At 49.6% G+C, this 20854-nt stretch overlaps 1 protein-coding gene across 1 annotated transcript; it reads right to left on the bottom strand.

Annotated features, from left to right (window-relative positions):
- Nucleotides 1–5639: 5639 nt before the first annotated feature.
- SLC25A28 (solute carrier family 25 member 28) lies at nucleotides 5640–20787 on the bottom strand. The gene is made up of 4 exons (XM_044300127.1): nucleotides 20360–20787; nucleotides 15305–15533; nucleotides 11163–11219; nucleotides 5640–7441 (listed from the first exon to the last, which is right to left on the bottom strand). The coding sequence occupies exons 1-4, from the start codon at nucleotides 20654–20656 to the stop codon at nucleotides 6921–6923; spliced, it is 1104 nt and encodes a 367-aa protein (XP_044156062.1). The 5' UTR covers nucleotides 20657–20787; the 3' UTR covers nucleotides 5640–6920.
- Nucleotides 20788–20854: the final 67 nt, after the last annotated feature.

The raw sequence follows: 20854 nt of genomic DNA, 5'->3' as shown, positions 1-20854 counted from the left end.
ACGTCTCCTTGTGGCTGCCCCCATACAGTATAACGTCTCCTTGTGGCTGCCCCCATACAGTATAACGTCTCCCTGTGGCTGCCCCAGTGCCCCACACTGTATATCGTCCTTGTGGCTGCCCCAGTGCCCCACACTGTATATCGTCCTTGTGGCTGCCCCAGTGCCCCACACAGTATATCGTCCTTGTGGCTGCCCCAGTGTCCCATACAGTATAATATCTCCATGTGGCCCCCATACAGTATAACGTCTCCTTGTGGCTGCCCCCATGTAGTATAACGTCTCCTTGTGGCTGCCCCCATGTAGTATAACGTCTCCTTGTGGCTGCCCCCATGTAGTATAACGTCTCCCTGTGGCTGCTCCCATACAGCATAACGTCTCCCTGTGGCTGCCTCAGTGCCCCATACAGTATAACGTCCTTGTGGCTGTCCCAGTGCCCCATACAGTATAACGTCCTTGTGGCTGCCCCAGTGTCCCATACAGTATAATATCTCCATGTGGCCCCCATACAGTATAACGTCTCCTTGTGGCTGCCCCCATGTAGTATAACGTCTCCTTGTGGCTGCCACCATGTAGTATAACGTCTCCTTGTGGCTGCCCCAGTGCCCCATTTAGTATAACATATCCTTGTGGCTGCCCCCATACAGTATAACGTCTCCTTCTGGCTGCCCCAGTGTCCCATACAGTATAATATCTCCATGTGGCCCCCATACAGTATAATGTCTCCATGTGGTCCCCATACAGTATAACATCTCCTTGTGGCTGCCCCCATACAGTATAACGTCTCCTTGCGGCTGCCCCAGTGCACCATACAGTATAATGTCTCCTTGTGGTTGCCCCCATAACGTATAACGTCTCCTTGTGGCTGCCCCCATAACGTATAACGTCTCCTTGTGGCTGCCCCCATAACGTATAACGTCTCCTTGTGGCTGCCCCCATAACGTATAACGTCTCCTTGTGGCTGCCCCCATAACGTATAACGTCTCCTTGTGGCTGCCCCCATAACGTATAACGTCTCCTTGTGGCTGCCTCCATAACGTATAACGTCCCCTTGTGGCTGCCACCATACAGTATAACGTCTCCTTGTGGCTGTCCCCATACAGTATAACGTCTCCTTGTGGCTGCCCCCATACAGTATAACGTCTCCTTGTGGCTGCCCCATATAGTATAATGTCTCCTTGTGGCTGCCCCAGTGTCCCATACAGTATAATATTTCCATGTGGCCCCCATACAGTATAACATCTCCCTGTGGCTGCCCCAGTGCACCATACAGTATAACGTCTCCTTGTGGCTGCCCCCATACAGTATAACGTCTCCATGTGGCTGCCCCCACACAGTATAACGTCTCCATGTGGCTGCCCCCACACAGTATAACGTCTCCATGTGGCTGCCCCCACACAGTATGTCTCCTTGTGGCTGCCCCCATACAGTATAACGTCTCCATGTGGCTGCCCCCACACAGTATAACGTCTCCATGTGGCTGCCCCCATACAGTATAACGTCTCCATGTGGCTGCCCCCATACAGTATAACGTCTCCTTCTGGCTGCCCCAGTGTCCCATACAGTATAATATCTCCATGTGGTCCCCATACAGTATAACATCTCCTTGTGGCTGCCCCCATACAGTATAACGTCTCCTTGCGGCTGCCCCAGTGCACCATACAGTATAATGTCTCCTTGTGGTTGCCCCCATAACGTATAACGTCTCCTTGTGGCTGCCCCCATAACGTATAACGTCTCCTTGTGGCTGCCCCCATAACGTATAACGTCTCCTTGTGGCTGCCCCCATAACGTATAACGTCTCCTTGTGGCTGCCCCCATAACATATAACGTCTCCTTGTGGCTGCCCCCATAACGTATAACGTCTCCTTCTGGCTGCCCCAGTGTCCCATACAGTATAATATCTCCATGTGGCCCCCATACAGTATAATGTCTCCATGTGGTCCCCACACAGTATAACGTCTCCTTGCGGCTGCCCCAGTGCACCATACAGTATAATGTCTCCTTGTGGTTGCCCCCATAACGTATAACGTCTCCTTGTGGCTGCCCCCATAACGTATAACGTCTCCTTGTGGCTGCCCCCATAACGTATAACGTCTCCTTGTGGCTGCCCCCATAACGTATAACGTCTCCTTGTGGCTGCCCCCATAACGTATAACGTCTCCTTGTGGCTGCCCCCATAACGTATAACGTCTCCTTGTGGCTGCCCCCATACAGTATAACGTCTCCTTGTGGCTGCCCCCATACAGTATAACGTCTCCTTGTGGCTGCCCCCATACAGTATAACGTCTCCTTGTGGCTGCCCCAGTGTCCCATACAGTATAATATTTCCATGTGGCCCCCATACAGTATAACATCTCCTTGTGGCTGCCCCATACAGTATAACATCTCCCTGTGGCTGCCCCAGTGCACCATACAGTATAACGTCTCCTTGTGGCTGCCCCAGTGTCCCATACAGTATAACGTCTCCTTGTGGCTGCCCCCACACAGTATAACGTCTCCATGTGGCTGCCCCCACACAGTATAACGTCTCCTTGCGGCTGCCCCCACACAGTATAACGTCTCCTTGCGGCTGCCCCAGTGTCCCATACAGTATAACGTCTCATTGTGGCTGCCCCAGTGTCCCATACAGTATAACGTCTCCTTGTGGCTGCCCCAGTGTCCCATACAGTATAACGTCTCCATGTGGCTGCCCCCACACAGTATAACGTCTCCTTGTGGCTGCCCCCATACAGTATAATGTCTCCTTGTGGCTGCCCCAGTGTCCCATACAGTATAACGTCTCCATGTGGCTGCCCCCACACAGTATAACGTCTCCTTGTGGCTGCCCCCACACAGTATAACGTCTCCTTGTGGCTGCCCCAGTGTCCCATACAGTATAACGTCTACTTGTGGCTGCCCCCATACAGTCTAACGTCTCCTTGTGGCTGCCCCCATACAGTCTAACGTCTCCTTGTGGCTGCCCCAGTGCCCCATTCAGTATAACGTGTCCTTGTTGCTGCCCCCATATAGTATAACGTCTCCTTGTGGCTGCCCCATATAGTATAATGTCTCCTTGTGGCTGCCCCAGTGTCCCATACAGTATAATATCTCCATGTGGCCCCCATACAGTATAACGTATCCTTGTGGCTGCCCCAGTGCACCATACAGTATAACATCTCATTGTGGCTGCCCCAGTGTCCTATACAGTATAACATCTCCTTGTGGCTGCCCCCCATAACGTATAACGTCTCCTTGTGGCTGCCCCCATAACGTATAACGTCCCCTTGTGGCTGCCCCAGTGCCCCATACAGTATAATATCTCCATGTGGCCCCCATACAGTATAACGTATCCTTGTGGCTGCCCCAGTGTCCTATACAGTATAACGTCTCCTTGTGGCTGCCCCAGTGCCCCATACAGTATAACGTCTCCTTCTGGCTGCCCCAGTGCCCCACACAGTATAACGTCTCCCTGTGGCTGCCCCCGTGTCCCATACAGTATAACATCTCATTGTGGCTGCCCCAGTGTCCTATACAGTATAACATCTCCTTGTGGCTGCCCCCCATAACATATAACGTCTCCTTGTGGCTGCCCCCATAACGTATAACGTCTCCTTCTGGCTGCCCCAGTGCCCCACACAGTATAACGTCTCCCTGTGGCTGCCCCCACACAGTATAACGTCTCCCTGTGGCTGCCCGCGTGTCCCATACAGTATAACATCTCCTTGTGGCTGCCCCAGTGCCACATACAGTATAACGTCTCCTTGTGGCTGCCCCCATACAGTATAACGTCTCCTTGTGGCTGCCCCCATACAGTATAACGTCTCCTTGTGGCTGCCCCCATACAGTATAACGTCTCCCTGTGGCTGCCCCAGTGCCCCACACAGTATATCGTCCTTGTGGCTGCCCCAGTGCCCCATACAGTATAAAGTCTTCTTGTGGCTGCCCCCATACAGTATAACATCTACTTGTGGCTGCCCCCATACAGTATAACGTCTACTCGTGGCTGCCCCAGTGCCCCGGACAGTATAACGTCTCCTTGTGGCTGCCCCCATACAGTATAACATCTACCTGTGGCTACCTCAGTGCCCCATACAGTATAACGTCTCCTTCTGGCTGCCCCAGTGTCCCATACAGTATAACGTCTCCTTGTGGCTGCCCCAGTGTCCCATACAGTATAACGTCTCCTTGTGGCTGCCCCAGTGTCCCATACAGTATAACGTCTCCTTGTGGCTGCCCCAGTGTCCCATACAGTATAACGTCTCCTTGTGGCTGCCCCCATACAGTATAACGTCTCCTTGTGGCTGCCCCCATACAGTATAACGTCTCCTTGTGGCTGCCCCCATACAGTATACGTCTCCTTGTGGCTGCCCCCATACAGTATAACGTCTCCTTGTGGCTGCCCCCATACAGTATAACGTCTCCTTGTGGCTGCCCCATACAGTATAACGTCTCCTTGTGGCTGCCCCCATACAGTATAACGTCTCCTTGTGGCTGCCCCCATACAGTATAACGTCTCCTTGTGGCTGCCCCCATACAGTATAACGTCTCCTTGTGGCTGCCCCCATACAGTATAACGTCTCCCTGTGGCTGCCCCAGTGCCCCACACAGTATATCGTCCTTGTGGGTGCCCCATACAGTATAACGTCTCCTTGTGGCTGCCCCCATACAGTATAACGTCTCCTTGTGGCTGCCCCCATACAGTATAACGTCTCCTTGTGGCTGCCCCAGTGCCCCACACAGTATAACATCTCCTTGTGGCTGCTCCCATACAGCATAACGTCTCCCTGTGGCTGCCTCAGTGCCCGATACAGTATAACGTCCTTGTGGCTGCCCCAGTGTCCCACACAGTATAACGTCTCCCTGTGGCTGCCCCCACACAGTATAACGTCTCCCTGTGGCTGCCCCCGTGTCCCATACAGTATAACATCTCATTGTGGCTGCCCCAGTGTCCTATACAGTATAACATCTCCTTATGGCTGCCCCCCATAACATATAACGTCTCCTTGTGGCTGCCCCCATAACGTATAACGTCTCCCTGTGGCTGCCCCAGTGCCCCACAGTATATCGTCCTTGTGGCTGCCCCCATACAGTATAACATCTACTTGTGGCTGCCCCCATACAGTATAACGTCTACTCGTGGCTGCCCCAGTGCCCCACACAGTATAACGTCTCCCTGTGGCTGCCCCCACACAGTATAACGTCTCCCTGTGGCTGCCCCCACACAGTATAACGTCTCCTTGTGGCCAAGTGTTTTTTTTCTTCTTCTAAATGGGCATTTATCACTATATAGAGATATATATATATAAATTTCTTAATATCGTTACTGTGGGAATATTTTTGATATCGCCCAACCCTAGCAGAGAGTAATGTTTTTTTTCAGCCGCCATAGGATAACATGGGGAAGTCTTTATGCCGTGTATTTTCATGTGTGAAGACACCCTTATGTGTAATGGCATGCTCCATTGACTTCTATGGATGTTTCGAAAACAGCCAAGCAAGTGTGCATGTTGAGAGTCATAGTTTCACCACAGCTGCTGATCCCTGCTGTAAAGAAATATGAAATGGAGCAACTATTTACCTAGTAAGTATTTCTCAAGACATTTTGGGGTAAAAATAAAATAAAAAACACATTAAAAAAATAAATTCGAACACTACCCAAATTGTTATTCAGGGTCTCAGTTTTTAATGTGCATTTGGACCAAGAGTATCAGAGTACAGTTTTAGATTAAATCATAAGAGCAGCAGACCCAGAATCCAAGAGTACACATCCGTACGCAGCCCCTAATGCGGTTACATACCAGAAGAGAAAAAGTGAGGCGGTAATCGATTTGTGGAACAGAAACCGGAATAAAGACATTTTTATCCACCAGCTACAAAAAAAAAAAAAAAAAAAAGTAACAGCTTCAAAATAAAGCACTGGAGGAGATTGTACCCAAGATGACGTGGACACGTCTACAGCAGATGGCATCTCACATTCAAATGACGGGTGTGGTGGGGAGTCAAATGTCTGCGCCGCGACTAAGGAGTCTAAGAAGACAGATAAGTGCATTTGCTGTAAGCAAAACAAGGCGTCTCTTCCGGGGAGCAGATGCGCGCTAATGGTCGTCACCCCCCTTCCTGCAATTCTACACTGGGTGCCCTATGACAAGCCTGCTGGAACAAGGCCCGATGCATGCGCTACTGTGAGACACCCTACTGTCGTGTTGCGCGGTACAGCAGCATGTGGGGGGCGTCCGTCGTGTTAATTCTGGAATTTAAAATGACATCTTACAAAAATAGTTCAAGGAGGTGAATTGGCCAAAAAAATTAACAGACTGACAATCTCCCAACTCTTAGATAAAAAAAAGAAAAAAAAAAAAAAAAAGTCTCTAGCCACCGAAGTGGAGTAAGTGCTTCAATGTGTGCGTTATGACAACGGCCTCGCTGACTCGGTTCTGTCTCGGGCCGAGACTTTGGTAAGGACACTGCAATTGGAAACTATGGTAAACTTTAAAGAGTGCATTTCGATAAGGAATCCGGAAAATGAAGCTTTCCATGTGCCCCTTGTTGAGTTACTGCTGTAACAGACACGATTAAAGGTATATGCACACGGTCCAGCTCAGAGATGATGGTGCAAGCTCCAGTCCAAGTCCAATAAAAGGGTTATTTGCAGCCTGGTGGCAGGGCCCGAAATGCGTTTCGCTCCGGATCTAAACGTTACGGGATTCAAATGGCGCATGGTGGTATGGTAGTGCTTGGCGGTGACATTCAGGGGGGAGATTAATCGCTGGAACCCATTAAAGAACACCACATTCGACTGGTTCGTTCTGCGTGTTGTACTGGGTGGAGGTCCGAGGCCTCTGCTCATGCTAAGAACAGGTACGATAAAACATTAAAAGGCTGAGAACCGCTCAGAAACCGTGCCTGGAGCTTCTCTGAATCGTGTGCTTTGGTAGTGCGCTTCAGTGGCTCGCCCTCCGTTCTTCTTGGCGCTTGGTGATGATGTACTTAAAGAACTCGTACACGGACCACGCGATGGCCGTGGAGGGCATCTGATAGATGACCCTGGCCTGAACACCCCGGAAGTAGGCAGTCACGCCGCCTATTTGGTAAACCGTCCTGAAGGCATTAGCCATGCCTGTGATGTGTCCGCTTATGTTCTGGGAATTCAAGGCCAGGGATTCCTGCGTGTTCAGTAAGGTCTTACAAACGTCCAATGGTGTGGTGGCGGCGGCGGCCACCGCTCCCGCGCAGGCCCCTGAGACCATGTGGGAGGTCAGGTTGTATTGTCTTTGAGGATTTAGCGTCTCTTGAAGGAACTCATATGTCATGAAGTGTATGGCCTGGAACGGGATGTTCATAGTCAGTTGGGTTGTGTAGCTTCTGTAAAAGGCACCAGCGCCCTCGTTCCGCCACACCGCCCTCATGCAGTCAGTGACTCGCCGGTACGGTGAATTGTACATCTGCATCCTCTGCTTGATCACTTGTGAGAATGGAACAGTAAATCCAAGGGCAGAATGAAGGCCATGTCCAGATGGGTCCCCAAGTGGAAAAGAGTAAGAAGAGAGGAAAAAAATAAAAATAAATGTTAATGGATTTTTTAAAAGCAAACTTTTTTAATTAAAGAAATTAAAGCAAACATATCAGCTGTGGTGAAAATACAACTTCCAGCATGGGACTGTGTGCGAAAGTAGAGCGATATGACGACAAAGTGGGAGGGCTGAGACTTGTAGGGCTCATTCAGGCGACCGCCGTTCCACAATTTTTACGGAACGGGTGTGGATCCATTCATTTCAACGGGGCTGCAAAAGATGCCGACAGCACACAGTGTGCTGTCTGCATCCGTAGTTCTATTCCGTGGACCCACAAAAAAGATAGAGCATGTCCTATTCTTGTCCGCAATCGCAGACAAGAATAGGCATTTCTATCATAGGGCTGGTCGTTTCGCAAAATGCGGAATGCACATGGCCACAATGTGGTTTACTTTTTCAATAAAAACTATCTTGATATAAAAAAAGAATGCACATGGCCAGTATCCGGTAGCACTTTGCGGACTGCACACGGTCAGTCTGAATGTAGCCTTACTGTAAGGAAAATCGTCCAAGAGCAGCACAGAGTACTTCAGGAGATACAATGGGCAGGATGTGGGAAGACATACCTACATGTCTATACTTGAGTTGTCACGTTACCAGAATTTTGATTCGATACTCGATACCACAAAAAAATACCCACATTAACCTTATGTTGCTGGGCAAAGTATCGATTGTCCATTATGTGAGGATGTCCTTGATGGGGTCACTTACTAATAATGTGAGGCACATGAAAGTCTAAGGTCTTGTTCACACGTCAGTTATTTGATCAGTTTTTGTAAGCCAAAACCAGGAGTGGAGGCTACACAGATATAAGGTATAATGAAAAGATCTGCAACCGTTCTGTGTTTCTGACCCCCACCTGGTTTTGATTCACAATAACTGATGGAAATAACTGAAGTGTGAACAAGGCCTTAAATGATGAAACCACATGCATCAAGTTAATAGTAGCCCCCGTCAATTACCTCTGTGTGTGACGACAGTTTAACCTGGGAAAATGGACGCACAAATAGTTGAAAAATGGCCATGAAAAACTGACAACTTGCAGGGAGAGAGCACGGTATGCGAGGGCTTCTCTCTCCCCATTCTCAGCAGTCAGGTCAAAACTTTTGAAATGTCTCTATAACATATCAAAAGTTTTCTAAAAACTCAAATGTCAGGAGTATTCCCTCTGCAGCCTTCAGTTTCGCCGCATCTGCACACAGTCGCTTCTTCTGAGTGAATCGGTCGGGAGATGCTCTGATCTTTACTTCTCTAACAACTCAAACACTCATTTATGATGAATTATGATCAAACTGGTAAGAAAATGTGTTTATGACCTGTCAGGGAACAAGAGATAAGGGCTACAGATACAGGCATCAGAAAAGGAGAAGGTGCAGGTTGCAGATGAAGGGAAACTGATTTTTAGCCCAAGGTAAGTAGATATACAGTACAGACCAAAAGTTTGGACACACCTTCTCATTCAAAGAGTTTTCTTTATTTTCACGACTATGAAAATTGTAGATTCACACTGAAGGCATCAAAACTATGAATTAACACATGTGGAATTATATACATAACAAAAAAGTGTGAAACAACTGAAAATATGTCATATTCTAGGTTCTTCAAAGTAGCCACCTTTTGCTTTGATTACTGCTTTGCACACTCTTGGCATTCTCTTGATGAGCTTCAAGAGGTAGTCACCTGAAATGGTTTTCACTTCACAGGTGTGCCCTGTCAGGTTTAATAAGTGGGATTTCTTGCCTTATAAATGGGGTTGGGACCATCAGTTGCGTTGTGGAGAAGTCAGGTGGATACACAGCTGATAGTCCTACTGAATAGACTGTTAGAATTTGTATTATGGCAAGAAAAAAGCAGCTAAGTAAAGAAAAACGAGTGGCCATCATTACTTTAAGAAATGAAGGTCAGTCAGTCCGAAAAATTGGGAAAACTTTGAAAGTGTCCCCAAGTGCAGTCACAAAAACCATCAAGCGCTACAAAGAAACTGGCTCACATGCGGACCGCCCCAGGAAAGGAAGACCAAGAGTCACCTCTGCTGCGGAGGATAAGTTCATCTGAGTCACCAGCCTCAGAAATCGCAGGTTAACAGCAGCTCAGATTAGAGACCAGGTCAATGCCACACAGAGTTCTAGCAGCAGACACATCTCTAGAACAACTGTTAAGAGGAGACTGTGTGAATCAGGCCTTCATGGTAGAATATCTGCTAGGAAACCACTGCTAAGGACAGGCAACAAGCAGAAGAGACTTGTTTGGGCTAAAGAACACAAGGAATGGACATTAGACCAGTGGAAATCTGTGCTTTGGTCTGATGAGTCCAAATTTGAGATCTTTGGTTCCAACCACCGTGTCTTTGTGCGACGCAGAAAAGGTGAACGGATGGACTCTACATGCCTGGTTCCCACCGTGAAGCATGGAGGAGGAGGTGTGATGGTGTGGGGTGCTTTGCTGGTGACACTGTTGGGGATTTATTCAAAATTGAAGGCATACTGAACCAGCATGGCTACCACAGCATCTTGCAGCGGCATGCTATTCCATCCGGTTTGCAGTTTAGTTGGACCATCATTTATTTTTACAACAGGACAATGACCCCAAACACACCTCCAGGCTGTGTAAGGGCTATTTGACCATGAAGGAGAGTGATGGGGTGCTGCGCCAGATGACCTGTCCTCCACAGTCACTGGAGATGGTTTGGGGTGAGCTGGACCGCAGAGTGAAGGCAAAAGGGCCAACAAGTGCTAAGCATCTCTGGGAACTCCTTCAAGACTGTTGGAAGACCATTTCAGGTGACTACCTCTTGAAGCTCATCAAGAGAATGCCAAGAGTGTGCAAAGCAGTAATCAAAGCAAAAAGGTAGCTACTTTGAAGAACCTAGAATATGACATAATTTCAGTTGTTTCACACTTTTTTGTTATGTATATAATTCCACATGTGTCAATTCATAGTTTTGATGCCTTCAGTGTGAATCTACAATTTTCATAGTCATGAAAATAAAGAAAACTCTTTGAATGAGAAGGTGTGTCCAAACTTTTGGTCTGTACTGTATATCTCAGTATACAATAATATAAAAATGCCCCAAATAGGTGTCCACAGCCTTTAAAGGGAATCTGTCACCAGCGACCTATCAAACTGTTTCCATAGCCAAATAGCTGTGGTTCACCTGATTAAAACGCCCTTTTTTCTTTGGTTGATCGGAGGCTCTGTTCCCAAGTTTTGACACTTTCTTAATATGCAAAGCAGTCCTTTGGTGCAATGAGGACATCACCGTTGCTCTTGTTGCACCCAATCTCTGCTCCTTTCTGTGGCCAGCCTCTCCTTTGCTGCTTTGATTGACAGGGCCAGGCGGTGGCAAAGCAATAGTAACACCCTCATTGCACCGAAGGCTTAACCTCCGTGTTTTTTTCCACAGTTGTAAATTTCTTAAGATCCCCTTCCCACTGCAAGTACACACACAAGTCTGCAAGATTTAACCCCCAGGAAGTGGGTACATTGTGGAATATAACCGACGCTCCTGCAGTGGCATAGAACAGCATGGGGGTTCAATACCGGACAGTGAGTGCAGCCCCCCTGAAATAACATCTCTTTACATAACTTAAGCCCAGCGTCAGGGCTCCTCACCTTCTGCCGGATTCATAGCTGCATCATGTAACAGTGTCGCTACACATCCGGCGGTCCCTGAAAGACAAAAACTGCATCAAGTGAGGGAGTGCAGTGTCACAGCAAAGGGTTAACTCATCTAGGAATTACTGGCGTGAAACTGCAGTAAATGTTATCTGCGCAATACGAAATTTGAACCAACCCCTGCAGCGCAGCAGCCGAGGCGGCGAGTATGGCCTCCCCTTCCGGCTGATAGACATCTATGCATGGCCGCCATGGGCACCTCCTGTGTAATATTGGGGGGGGGGGGGGGGGGTGCAATATATTTGCAAGGTCATAGAGCTGGTGACCCCCACAGGCTGTATGACTTTCACATTACAGACATGAAGGTGACCTTTCAACTTTCCAAGGTACAAGTGCCATTCTATGGTGGGGGGGTAGAGGTCTGCTCCAGCACTGTGCCCATGGTGGCTGCCATTAAATGTATGGTGAATGCAAAGTAAAAATACCGCTGGAGGGTTTAGGCTACTTTCACACTTGTGTTTTTACTGGATCCGGCAGGGCTCAGCAAAAAACGCTTCCGTTAATGATAATACAACCGTCTGCATCCGTTATAAACAGATCCAGTTGTATTATCTTTAACAGGCATGCTCAACCTGCGGCCTCCAGCTGTTGCAAAACTACAACTCCCACAATGCCCTGCTGCAGGCTGTTTGGGCATGCTGGGAGTTGTAGTTTTGCAACAGCTAGAGGGCAGCAGGTTGAGCAAGCCTGATCTTTAACATTGCCAAGACGGATCAGTCATAAACTCCATTGAAAGTCAATAGGGGACGGATTCTATTGTGGAAGAGAAAACTGATCCGTCCCCATCGACTTGCATTGGGGGTCATGCCGGATCCGTCTTGCTCCGCATCCCAGGACGGAAAGCAAACCACAACATGCCGCGGTTTGCTCTCCGGTATGGGAGCGCAACGGAATGCATTTTGGAGCATTGCATTATGTTCAGTTCAGTCCCCATTGACAATAAATGGGGACAAAACTGAAGTGCGCTTTTTTTTCCTCCGGTATTTTGAGCCCGTGACGGATTTTAATACCGGAAAACTAAAACTCTAGTGTGAAAGTAGCCCAACCCGAGTTCTCTCATTTCCAACCCCCACACCCTGCCACATGGGCTCTTTACTGTCTCATGAAGGGGTTAATAGCCTTTCCAGCTCTTATTAATGCAAGGTTTGTAATGGTGTATTACGGGATCTGCTTGCACATTTAATTTGTCCGATTTTTTTTTTTTTGGGGGGGGGGGGGTGAGAGGCATAGCTGCTATCCAGTCAGCGCACAGATTCACCTTCGACCATCACTCAATACTTTACCCCCAGATACAATCTAGTCAACTTTGCTTTACTTATTTCGGACTGATTGTGAGTTGCGTCATGTCCTCTTCTCCGCTCACATCCAAAGCTCTGCTGGAATCAGGTACCAGTATAGCAACTGTAACATCTATACACAGCGGTCTGCAAGGCTGCATGCTGGGAGATTTTCACTATATCTCCCAGAAGGCACTCCGTGCACACACCAATCTGCTGCTAAGAGGGCGGTTCTAGAAAGTCAATAATTATAAAATATCCTGTTGATTGGTATAAAACCCTTTAAAAGGGTTATCCAGGGAAAGACATTGATGACCTATCCCTCAGGATAGGTCATCAACAGTGATGGTCAGTTCACAATGTTCGCCTGCGAACACATGCGGGCTGCCATCTTGACTCAAGTCTGGCGATGCACAGGTAAGCCCTTACCTGTGCCGGTCTGAAACCAAATGCAGTCACCGGGAGCAGGCAGTTCCGATGAAGGCCTCCGGCGACTGTTCTTGGAACTGCTTGCTCCCGGAGACCGCATTTGATTTAAGACCGGCTCGCGGCACAGGCAAGGGCTTACCTGTGCATCGCCAGACTTGTGAGTCAAGATGGCAGCCCGCATGTGTTCTCTGGCGAACACTGCGAACTGACCATCACTGGTCATCAATATCAGATCTGCAGGGGCCCCAACACCCACACCAATCAGCCGTTAGGCCAAGTGTTCTGTGAGCTCCGTGGCCTCTTCCTAGGCCATGTGATGTCACCATACATCGGTCACGTGGCCTAGTTGAAGCTCAGCTCCAATAGAGTCAATGAGGCTGAGCACTGCCACTATGCACTGTACGGCGCTGTGCTCGGTAAACTGCAGGGAGACCACATCACTCTCCAGTGAACGCCACGGCTTTCTAAAACAGCAGAAGGGCCGGTGTGCTGGGACTCGGACCCCCACTGATGTAGGTCTTCATTATGGTTTCCAGGATAACCCCTTTAGACAACTTATCCCCTCTCCACAGGACATGGCAGGAGTTTGACTACTGGGGCCTCCGCTGATCATGAGAACGGGAGTCCCTCCCCCCCGTTCCATTCACCTCTGGGAATGCCGGAGACAGCCGCGCGCAAGCGCTCTACTATCTCAGGTAGCCCCATAGAGTTTAATGAAGCAGCAGCCACTCAAAATAGGGGCGCACAGGGCAATGTTCTCACGATCGGCAGGACCCCAGCATTCAAACGCCCGATGAGCATATAAATACCCCATTCTGTGCATAGAGGATAGGTTGTCTTAATGGGACAACCCCTTTAATTAGAACCTGGGGATCACAAGGGGGAGCTGAATTAAAGGACAACTTGTCACCTATACAAGGTGATCGAAAGGGGTCTGACTACTGGGAGCCCCTCCCATGATAAGTGTCCTGCGGTAAAGCTGAAGATAGCCCAGTACAGTGCTTGGCAGTGCCCACAGACTTTGAATAGCGCAGCAGCCAAGCAGCCGCTTGTCATGAATAGTTAGTGCCTATTCATGACAATTCCTTTAAAAAGGCAACTGTTCAAATGGCTCCTGAGCAGCGGAGCTCCTGTATGACATCTATATACCCTAATAGGTTAAAAGGGGCCCCCTGAGATTTCAATACTGATGGCCAATATGAGCACGGTAGTGGTCCAACTCCTGACACCCCCGCCAATCAGCTGTTTGAAGAGTCCGCGGCACTCACCGGAGCTGCGCTCTGCCTGCAGCTTACTGGATAGTGGCTGCGCCTAGGCCATGCAACTGATGCACGGCAACGTCACGAGGCCTAAGCGCTAACGGGGAGCACCGCATCCTCTTCCTACAGCTGATTGGTGGGGGCCCCAGGAATCGGACCCCCTGATACGGATGACAGTCCATCAACATCAAGGTCCCAGATCACCCCTTTAAGACATGTCGTCACTCACAATCCGTATAGGTCAGGGATGCTCAACCTGCGGCCCCCCCAGCTGTTGTAAAACTACAACTCCCACCATGCCCTTCTGTAGGCTATCCGAGCATGCTGGGAGTTGTAAAGCTGGAGGGCCGCAGGTTGGGCGTCCCTGAAAGCAAAGTTAACTGACATGATGGTAACAAAAGTGAATCTTCTGCTCTGCTTCCCCCGATACCCGAATTCAATGATTTCGCTTTTCCCTTTTCACTCCCTGAATAACTTAATTTTAACTTTTTCAATCCTGAAACCTGGGACACTTATGTGACACAGAAAAGAGAGGCAATCCAGCAAGGAGTAAGAGGCTGCCGCTCTGACGTCTCCCAGAGATCCGCTGCTGGCATGGACACGAGCTCAGGGTGACAGACGCCCGGCTGGCGCACACACGTGGCAAAAGTCTCAGCACCGCCCTGCAGAACAGTCAAAGCAGCTATGCGGAGCGGTGTGTGCGCCGGCGCCCTCCGACGGGTCGCTTCATTAATGACGCCAGATCCTGTGCAGCAGCGACGTCACGTTACTGCGAGCTTCGAGGGAATACTGCCAGTCACTGCCCTCCTAGCGCGCCGCAGGCTCCTAGAACATGACAGTCTCGTGATTACAACACCCACTGTCCGCTAGACGCCGTGCAGGGAACCGGTGAACTTTGGACAAAGCTCAGGATGAAAAATTAACAGGAGTTCCACCTCTACGGCATTAAGGGGCAATGTCTACAGCTAAGGGGGGGTCAGATAAGCTATTACGTCAACGCAAAACACATGGACATCGTCTTATAGCTTTGGGATCTGAATTCAATCCTGGGTAAAGTCTCCAGCGGCAGGGACACAGATTTTAGCGCACTACGCAGGACAGGAACCATCAATACCATTGGCTATATGGCTATTGCCTCCAGGGCGGATAACATCGCTCAGTGTCTTTTTCAGTTTTTCGTAGCAGGCAAAATAGAGGGCGTGGGCGGGGCCAGCGCCGGTGGCGGTCACATTCATTCCTCGCATCGGCCGCCAGAATCCTTCGGTGCGGATGATTTTGGACAAGGCCTCCATGACGTTGCGGTAGCGGGCGGCGGGATCCGGCTGCAGACTCTGCATGCGGGTCTAGAAGAGAGGAGAAGATTACCGTCTGCATTGCGAATACCAATATCGCCATCAAGGGGATGCAGCGCTAGTTTAGCATGGCACCCGCTTCACTGTTTGTGCCCTGCCCAGCCAGGAGCGTGGAGGGGCCCAGAGGTCAGACCACCACTGATCAGAAAGGGATGGCAACTACAAGCAAGATCAAGAACCCATTTAAAGACCCTACGTAGATGTAGCAGAGCCATGTCATGTGCGCCAACGTAACACACTTTACATAGGACTGCAGATAAACAGATGGCAATATCCTAAAGGGGCTGTCACAGATTTGGATTCACATTAGTACATAAATGAATCAATTTCAAAGACAAATTGGGCTCTGCTACATATCTATGGATCCTTAGAGGAATTCCAGTCGTTAAAATCTCCCACCCACAGGATTACTATTAGATCGGTGGAGGGGCTAACGCTGGGACCCCCACCAATCTTGACACCGGGTACCCTATACCCCTTGGGGCCCCTGAAATGAACAGAGCGGCAGGTTGAGCATGCGCACTGCTGCTCCATACATCTCTATACAAATTCAAGAGGAAGCAGAGTACAGAGCTCCGCCATTTGCAGAACTCCCATAGAAATGAACCAACTGCACCGACCAACTGCTCCATTCATTAGGGGGTGCTCCTACGGGTACAGGGTAACCGTTTTCGTGATTGGTGGGGGTCCCATAGGTAGGACCCCCACTGATCTAATAGTTATCCCTTATCCATCCTAAATTAGTGTCTAAAAGAGTTTTCCAGGGTTCCTGCAGTTCTGACTTCGCCATCTCCCTAGTGTGGTTGACCTAACAAGAATTATACTCGCCCAGTGCCCACAGCTCCGTTCCTGCGCCATGGCTGCGTTCAGCAATCTTCCGTTCCCAGGCTTATCACAACCCCACTGCAGCCAATGACTGGTCTCAGTGATGAGGGGTCCCCAAGCGGCATGTCACGGTCTGCTGACAGACCGCTGATCTCAGCCAAGACACAGGACTGAAGTAGTGGGGTCCAGAAGAGCACGAGTCTCTCATTAAAGGGGTTGTCCGGGTTCAGAGCTGAACCCGGACATACCCATATTTTCACCCAGGCAGCCCCCCTGATGTTAGCATCTCATTCTCCGATGCGCTCCCTTACCCTGCGCTAAATCGCGCAGGGCACGGGCTCTTTTTTTTTTTTACAACACACTGCCGGGCGGAAGCTTCCGCCCGGCAGTGTGTTTGGTGACGTCACCGGCTCTGATGGGCGGGCTTTAGCACTGCCCTAGCCGTTTTACTGGCCGTTCCAGCGATTTAGCGCGAGGGCAAAGGAGAGCATCGGAGCATGAGATGCTCCGATGCTAGCCTTAGGTGAAAATGGAGGCATGTCCTTCAGATCTGAACCCGGACAAGCCCTTTAAGAGCTCATTCAGACGACCAAATGTTTGTGTCTGCATCCAGTCCGCAATTTTGCAGAACAGACGCGGACCCCTGTTAATTTCAATGGGGTCGCAAAAGATGTGGACAGCCCACTGTCAGCTCTCCGCGTCCACACTTTCATTCCGCTGCACCACAAAAAAAAAATATTTTTTTTTAAATAAACCAAAAGGAATGCTGGAAAACCCCTTTAATTAAAGGATCATATTTTCTGTCTATTAGATGCAAAAAAAATAATGCAAGTTTCAGAAAATAAATCAAATTCTTTGCATAACAAAGTAATACAATTCTCCCGTATACTTTCTGCATCTGCTTTCAAGATCACTGCTTGCAGTCATTCGATAGAAGTCTTCACGGCTTCTTTCCAGCGAGTACAAACGTGTCCTGGTCGTGATCAGGACATTTATAAAAGAACCATAAAAGGTTTCTCTGAAAATGACTGCAAGCAGAGATCTTGTAGTACACTGAAAATTTGCGAATTTTTCCATTATACAAAGAAAAACCCTTAATTTGCTGAAACTGGATCCCCTCCCCTTTAAGGAATGACTTCTGGACCCCCCATTATTAGACGCAAATGGTATATTTAGCCTACGCCACTAGTCCAGGGCAGACATTTTATAGAATGGCCCCCAAATAGGCTTTTGGTAAACGGACACCATAAAGGCCTGATGTTCAGCCTAACTTTCTACTATGTAACGGCCAGAGAGGGCTTTGTTTAGGAGATGCCCCGGAGTTTATGGGCAGTGATGTAAACAAGCCGTGGCATCCATAGCCTTTACAAGATGGCGGCTGTCTTCTATTGCGCAGACGCTGAACGCCTGCACAATAGAAGACAGTTGTCTTCCTGGGAAAGCTACGGACATCACGGCTTGTTTACATCACCTCCGAAACTAAGCCCCGAAGCGGATTTTTACACCATTACACAAGCGCATGACATTTCCGAAATGTACTGAGAAAGTGGACAACCCCTTTAAATACTTCTGAAGGCCTATGCTGCCATGGTGCATCCTATGGGCTCACGCACAAGGCAGAGTCGGTGGGGGACAGACCGCGGAACCCCATAGGAGAGGCCAGCGATGACTAATCACCTCCAGCAATATGGTCAGAAGACGGTGAACCCCTTTAAGAGCACTGATTTCCCTGGCGGCATCTACGATGGCAGCCATGTTGGTTGTTGTCACCCAGCTTTTCCAGACAGAAGCGGGCGCCTCAAGGGCTGATATTTACCCGTGGTTTTATGCCCCGTGACTTCACGCGGTTGGCGCCAGGTGCTCGCTGTGATCGCCCTCATTGTCTGCACTGCGGCTCGCCCAGGATCGCTCCCACATCTGTACGGATTAGTGCGAGGATCCGGTTACCTGCTGCTTTTAATTTGCACGCGGGCGCCAAACCGGTTCCTCATGAAAAGCAGCAGCTCATTACTTAACTCTTTAATGATGGCATAAACAGCAGTCTGCACACCAACATGGGCACCTATGCCAGCAGAAACCAGACAGGGACGATGGAGGTGCTCATTGGCATTCAGGGTGGCAGCCTTGGAGTCGTCGCCCTCAGACTAGTCATTAACAATCCCCTCCAGGGGTTTCTCACTTAAAGCTGGGGCACTGCCAACATCACAGCACGCAGTGGGTTCGAGTCCGACATCACTGCGCGACTACAGTGCAGGGTCTTAGGAAAGCTGAATCTCTATGGGCAGCAATGCCAATTGTCACCCAGCTGTCCCTTTTAAGGGAACATTTTTTTTTTTTAATGGCGTAGAATTATAAAAATAAATTAAAAAAAGTTCCGCTAGTTTTGTTTTCACAGCATTTCCTATGCGGTAAAACTGACTTTCATTCTCTGGGTCAGTACAGTTACATCTATACCACATGTGCTTAGATTTAATACTGGGGGAAAAAACTGAAAAAACTTGTTTTTCTTTGCATCGCCATGTTGGCACCAAAAACCTTTTTGTTTTTTGTGTTAGGGCTCATTTTTTGCCGGACAATCTAGTTTTTATTGATACCGTGTTGGTGTGTGCGACTGTTTGTTGACTTTTTATTCAATTTTCTTTCAACTTTTTTTTTTTTTTACACTTGTTTTAATAATTTTCCTAGTGAACTTGAACAAGAAATCATTAGCATTGGAGTCTATCAGGGTCTTCTTGGGAACATACCTAGCTGCTGCATCCTCGGATCATTCAGAAGGACCGAGCGCCGTCGGGGTACCCCCGATCCCCACCAGGTTTTTTGAGCTCCCAGATGTTACGGTCACATTTGACCATGGCACCTGAGGAGTTAAAAGCGTACGACTGACGTTATCGTCATTGGCGTACATTAGCCCTCGGGGTCTGCTGTTTAATACAGCAAGCACTGAGCGGCTATAGCGCCTGCGAGTGGGCGCCATCTTTAAATATCCAGCTCGCAGTGTATATTTAAAGTTTTTTTTTCTGAGATATTATATCCTGTGGATCGGTCATCAGTAGCTGATCGGTGGGGGTCCCTGCCGATCAGCTGTTTGAGAAGGCAGCGGCGCTCCTGTGAGCGCTGTGCCCTTCTCTGCGCTTTTCCTAGGCCATGTGATATCATCGTTCATCAGTCACATGACCTAGGCGTAAGCTCTCAGCCCCTGCCTGCAGCGTTTTGCTGTCCGCCTGACGATGCGGAGGCAAACGGGTCCGCCCTGACACACAATGTAAGTCAACAGGGACAGATCCGTTTTCTCTGACAGAATAGAAAACTGATCCGTCCTCCATTGACTTTCAATGGTGTTCATGACGCATCCTTCATGGCTGTAGAAGACATTATACAACCGGATCCGTTCATGACGGGTGCACGCGGTTGTATTATTGTAACGGAAGCGGTTTTTTTGGAGATCCGCGATGGATCCGTAAAAACCGCTACTGTGAAAGTGGTCTAATATTTCCAGCTCTAGGGTGGAAAATCAAGTCCACCGGTGGGCCCTAGGCAGCCCAGTGCGACACTGTGCGTACATCAGATGTCGTGATCATGTATGGACGCGTCATCTGAGGAGTACGATGACGGGGGAGCGTGGCTGCGCAATCGCCGCTCCCCGTTATTGCATTCACTACTTTTAAAGAAAAGCGTTCTGCGACTAAGCTAATTTTTTTTGTAAAATTGAATCTTCAAATACTTCGCTCAATCTCTACTGAAAACTTACAGACCAGGGCATCTCACAGCTGAGGGTTCGTTACACTTCACCTGCACTGACACATTGTAACAGATTGCCAGCTTTCCATTCACTGAAAGCAAATAGAGATCTTGAGAACGTTTCAGAACTTTCCCCTCTGCACTCAGAGAGCCTAGGAGACGACTACCCCCGGGAGGAGCGGATGTTGGGGGTGATGGCCGCCTCCCTGCGGACACGTGGGTCCCATCCCCCTCGCCCACCATGTGGCGCTCACCTTGACACAGTCCACGGGGTACATGAGGCAGTGCTCCATGATCCCGGCCACGGCCCCGGCCAGCATGTGCGTGGTGACGGTGGAGCCTTCCGGCAGCGCCTCGTACTCCAGATCACTCTCCTCCGAGCTCAGCTCCCGGCTCCGGCCCATGCTCGCCGACTCAGCAGCGACCAGCTCGGTGTCAGCCCCGGGCCCTCCAGCGGCCGGCCATCCACGCTTCACCCAAGCGCCCAGCACCCGGGCGGGATCCCCGGCGGACGCGCCCCTTCTTTCTTTCAGCACGGCCTCCAGCTCCATCTTACAGTCTATAGGCTGCTCCCGGCCTCCGGTCTGGGCCCCTGAGCGCCGCTGCTGACCCGACACCGCCGTGGTGGCGCCACCGAAACGCCCGCAAACTCGGGGGTCCCCCCAGCGCACACCCACTCCGCGACAATTGGGTGGCCGCCCCCAGGAGGGAAGGCCGTGTTGCATAATCTCTGCCCTGATTGGCCAACC

Source organism: Bufo gargarizans, chromosome 6 (genome assembly GCF_014858855.1).
Source record: "Bufo gargarizans isolate SCDJY-AF-19 chromosome 6, ASM1485885v1, whole genome shotgun sequence".
Lineage (NCBI taxonomy): Eukaryota > Metazoa > Chordata > Amphibia > Anura > Bufonidae > Bufo > Bufo gargarizans.
Note: the sequence above shows the minus strand (reverse complement) of the source record. Positions and strands in the feature narration are given on the sequence as shown.

Bases quoted from the DNA above. Each gene is read 5' to 3' on its own strand.
- SLC25A28 (XM_044300127.1), bottom strand. From the start codon at position 20,656: ATGGAGCTGGAGGCCGTGCTGAAAGAAAGAAGGGGCGCGTCCGCCGGG. The intron at 11,220-15,304 runs GTATTGATGGTT...TTTGTCTTTCAG, and splicing joins CAATAGCCATATAGCCAATG to GGACCGCCGGATGTGTAGCG. The intron at 7,442-11,162 runs GTGAGGAGCCCT...CATTCTCACAAG, and splicing joins AGCTATGAATCCGGCAGAAG to TGATCAAGCAGAGGATGCAG.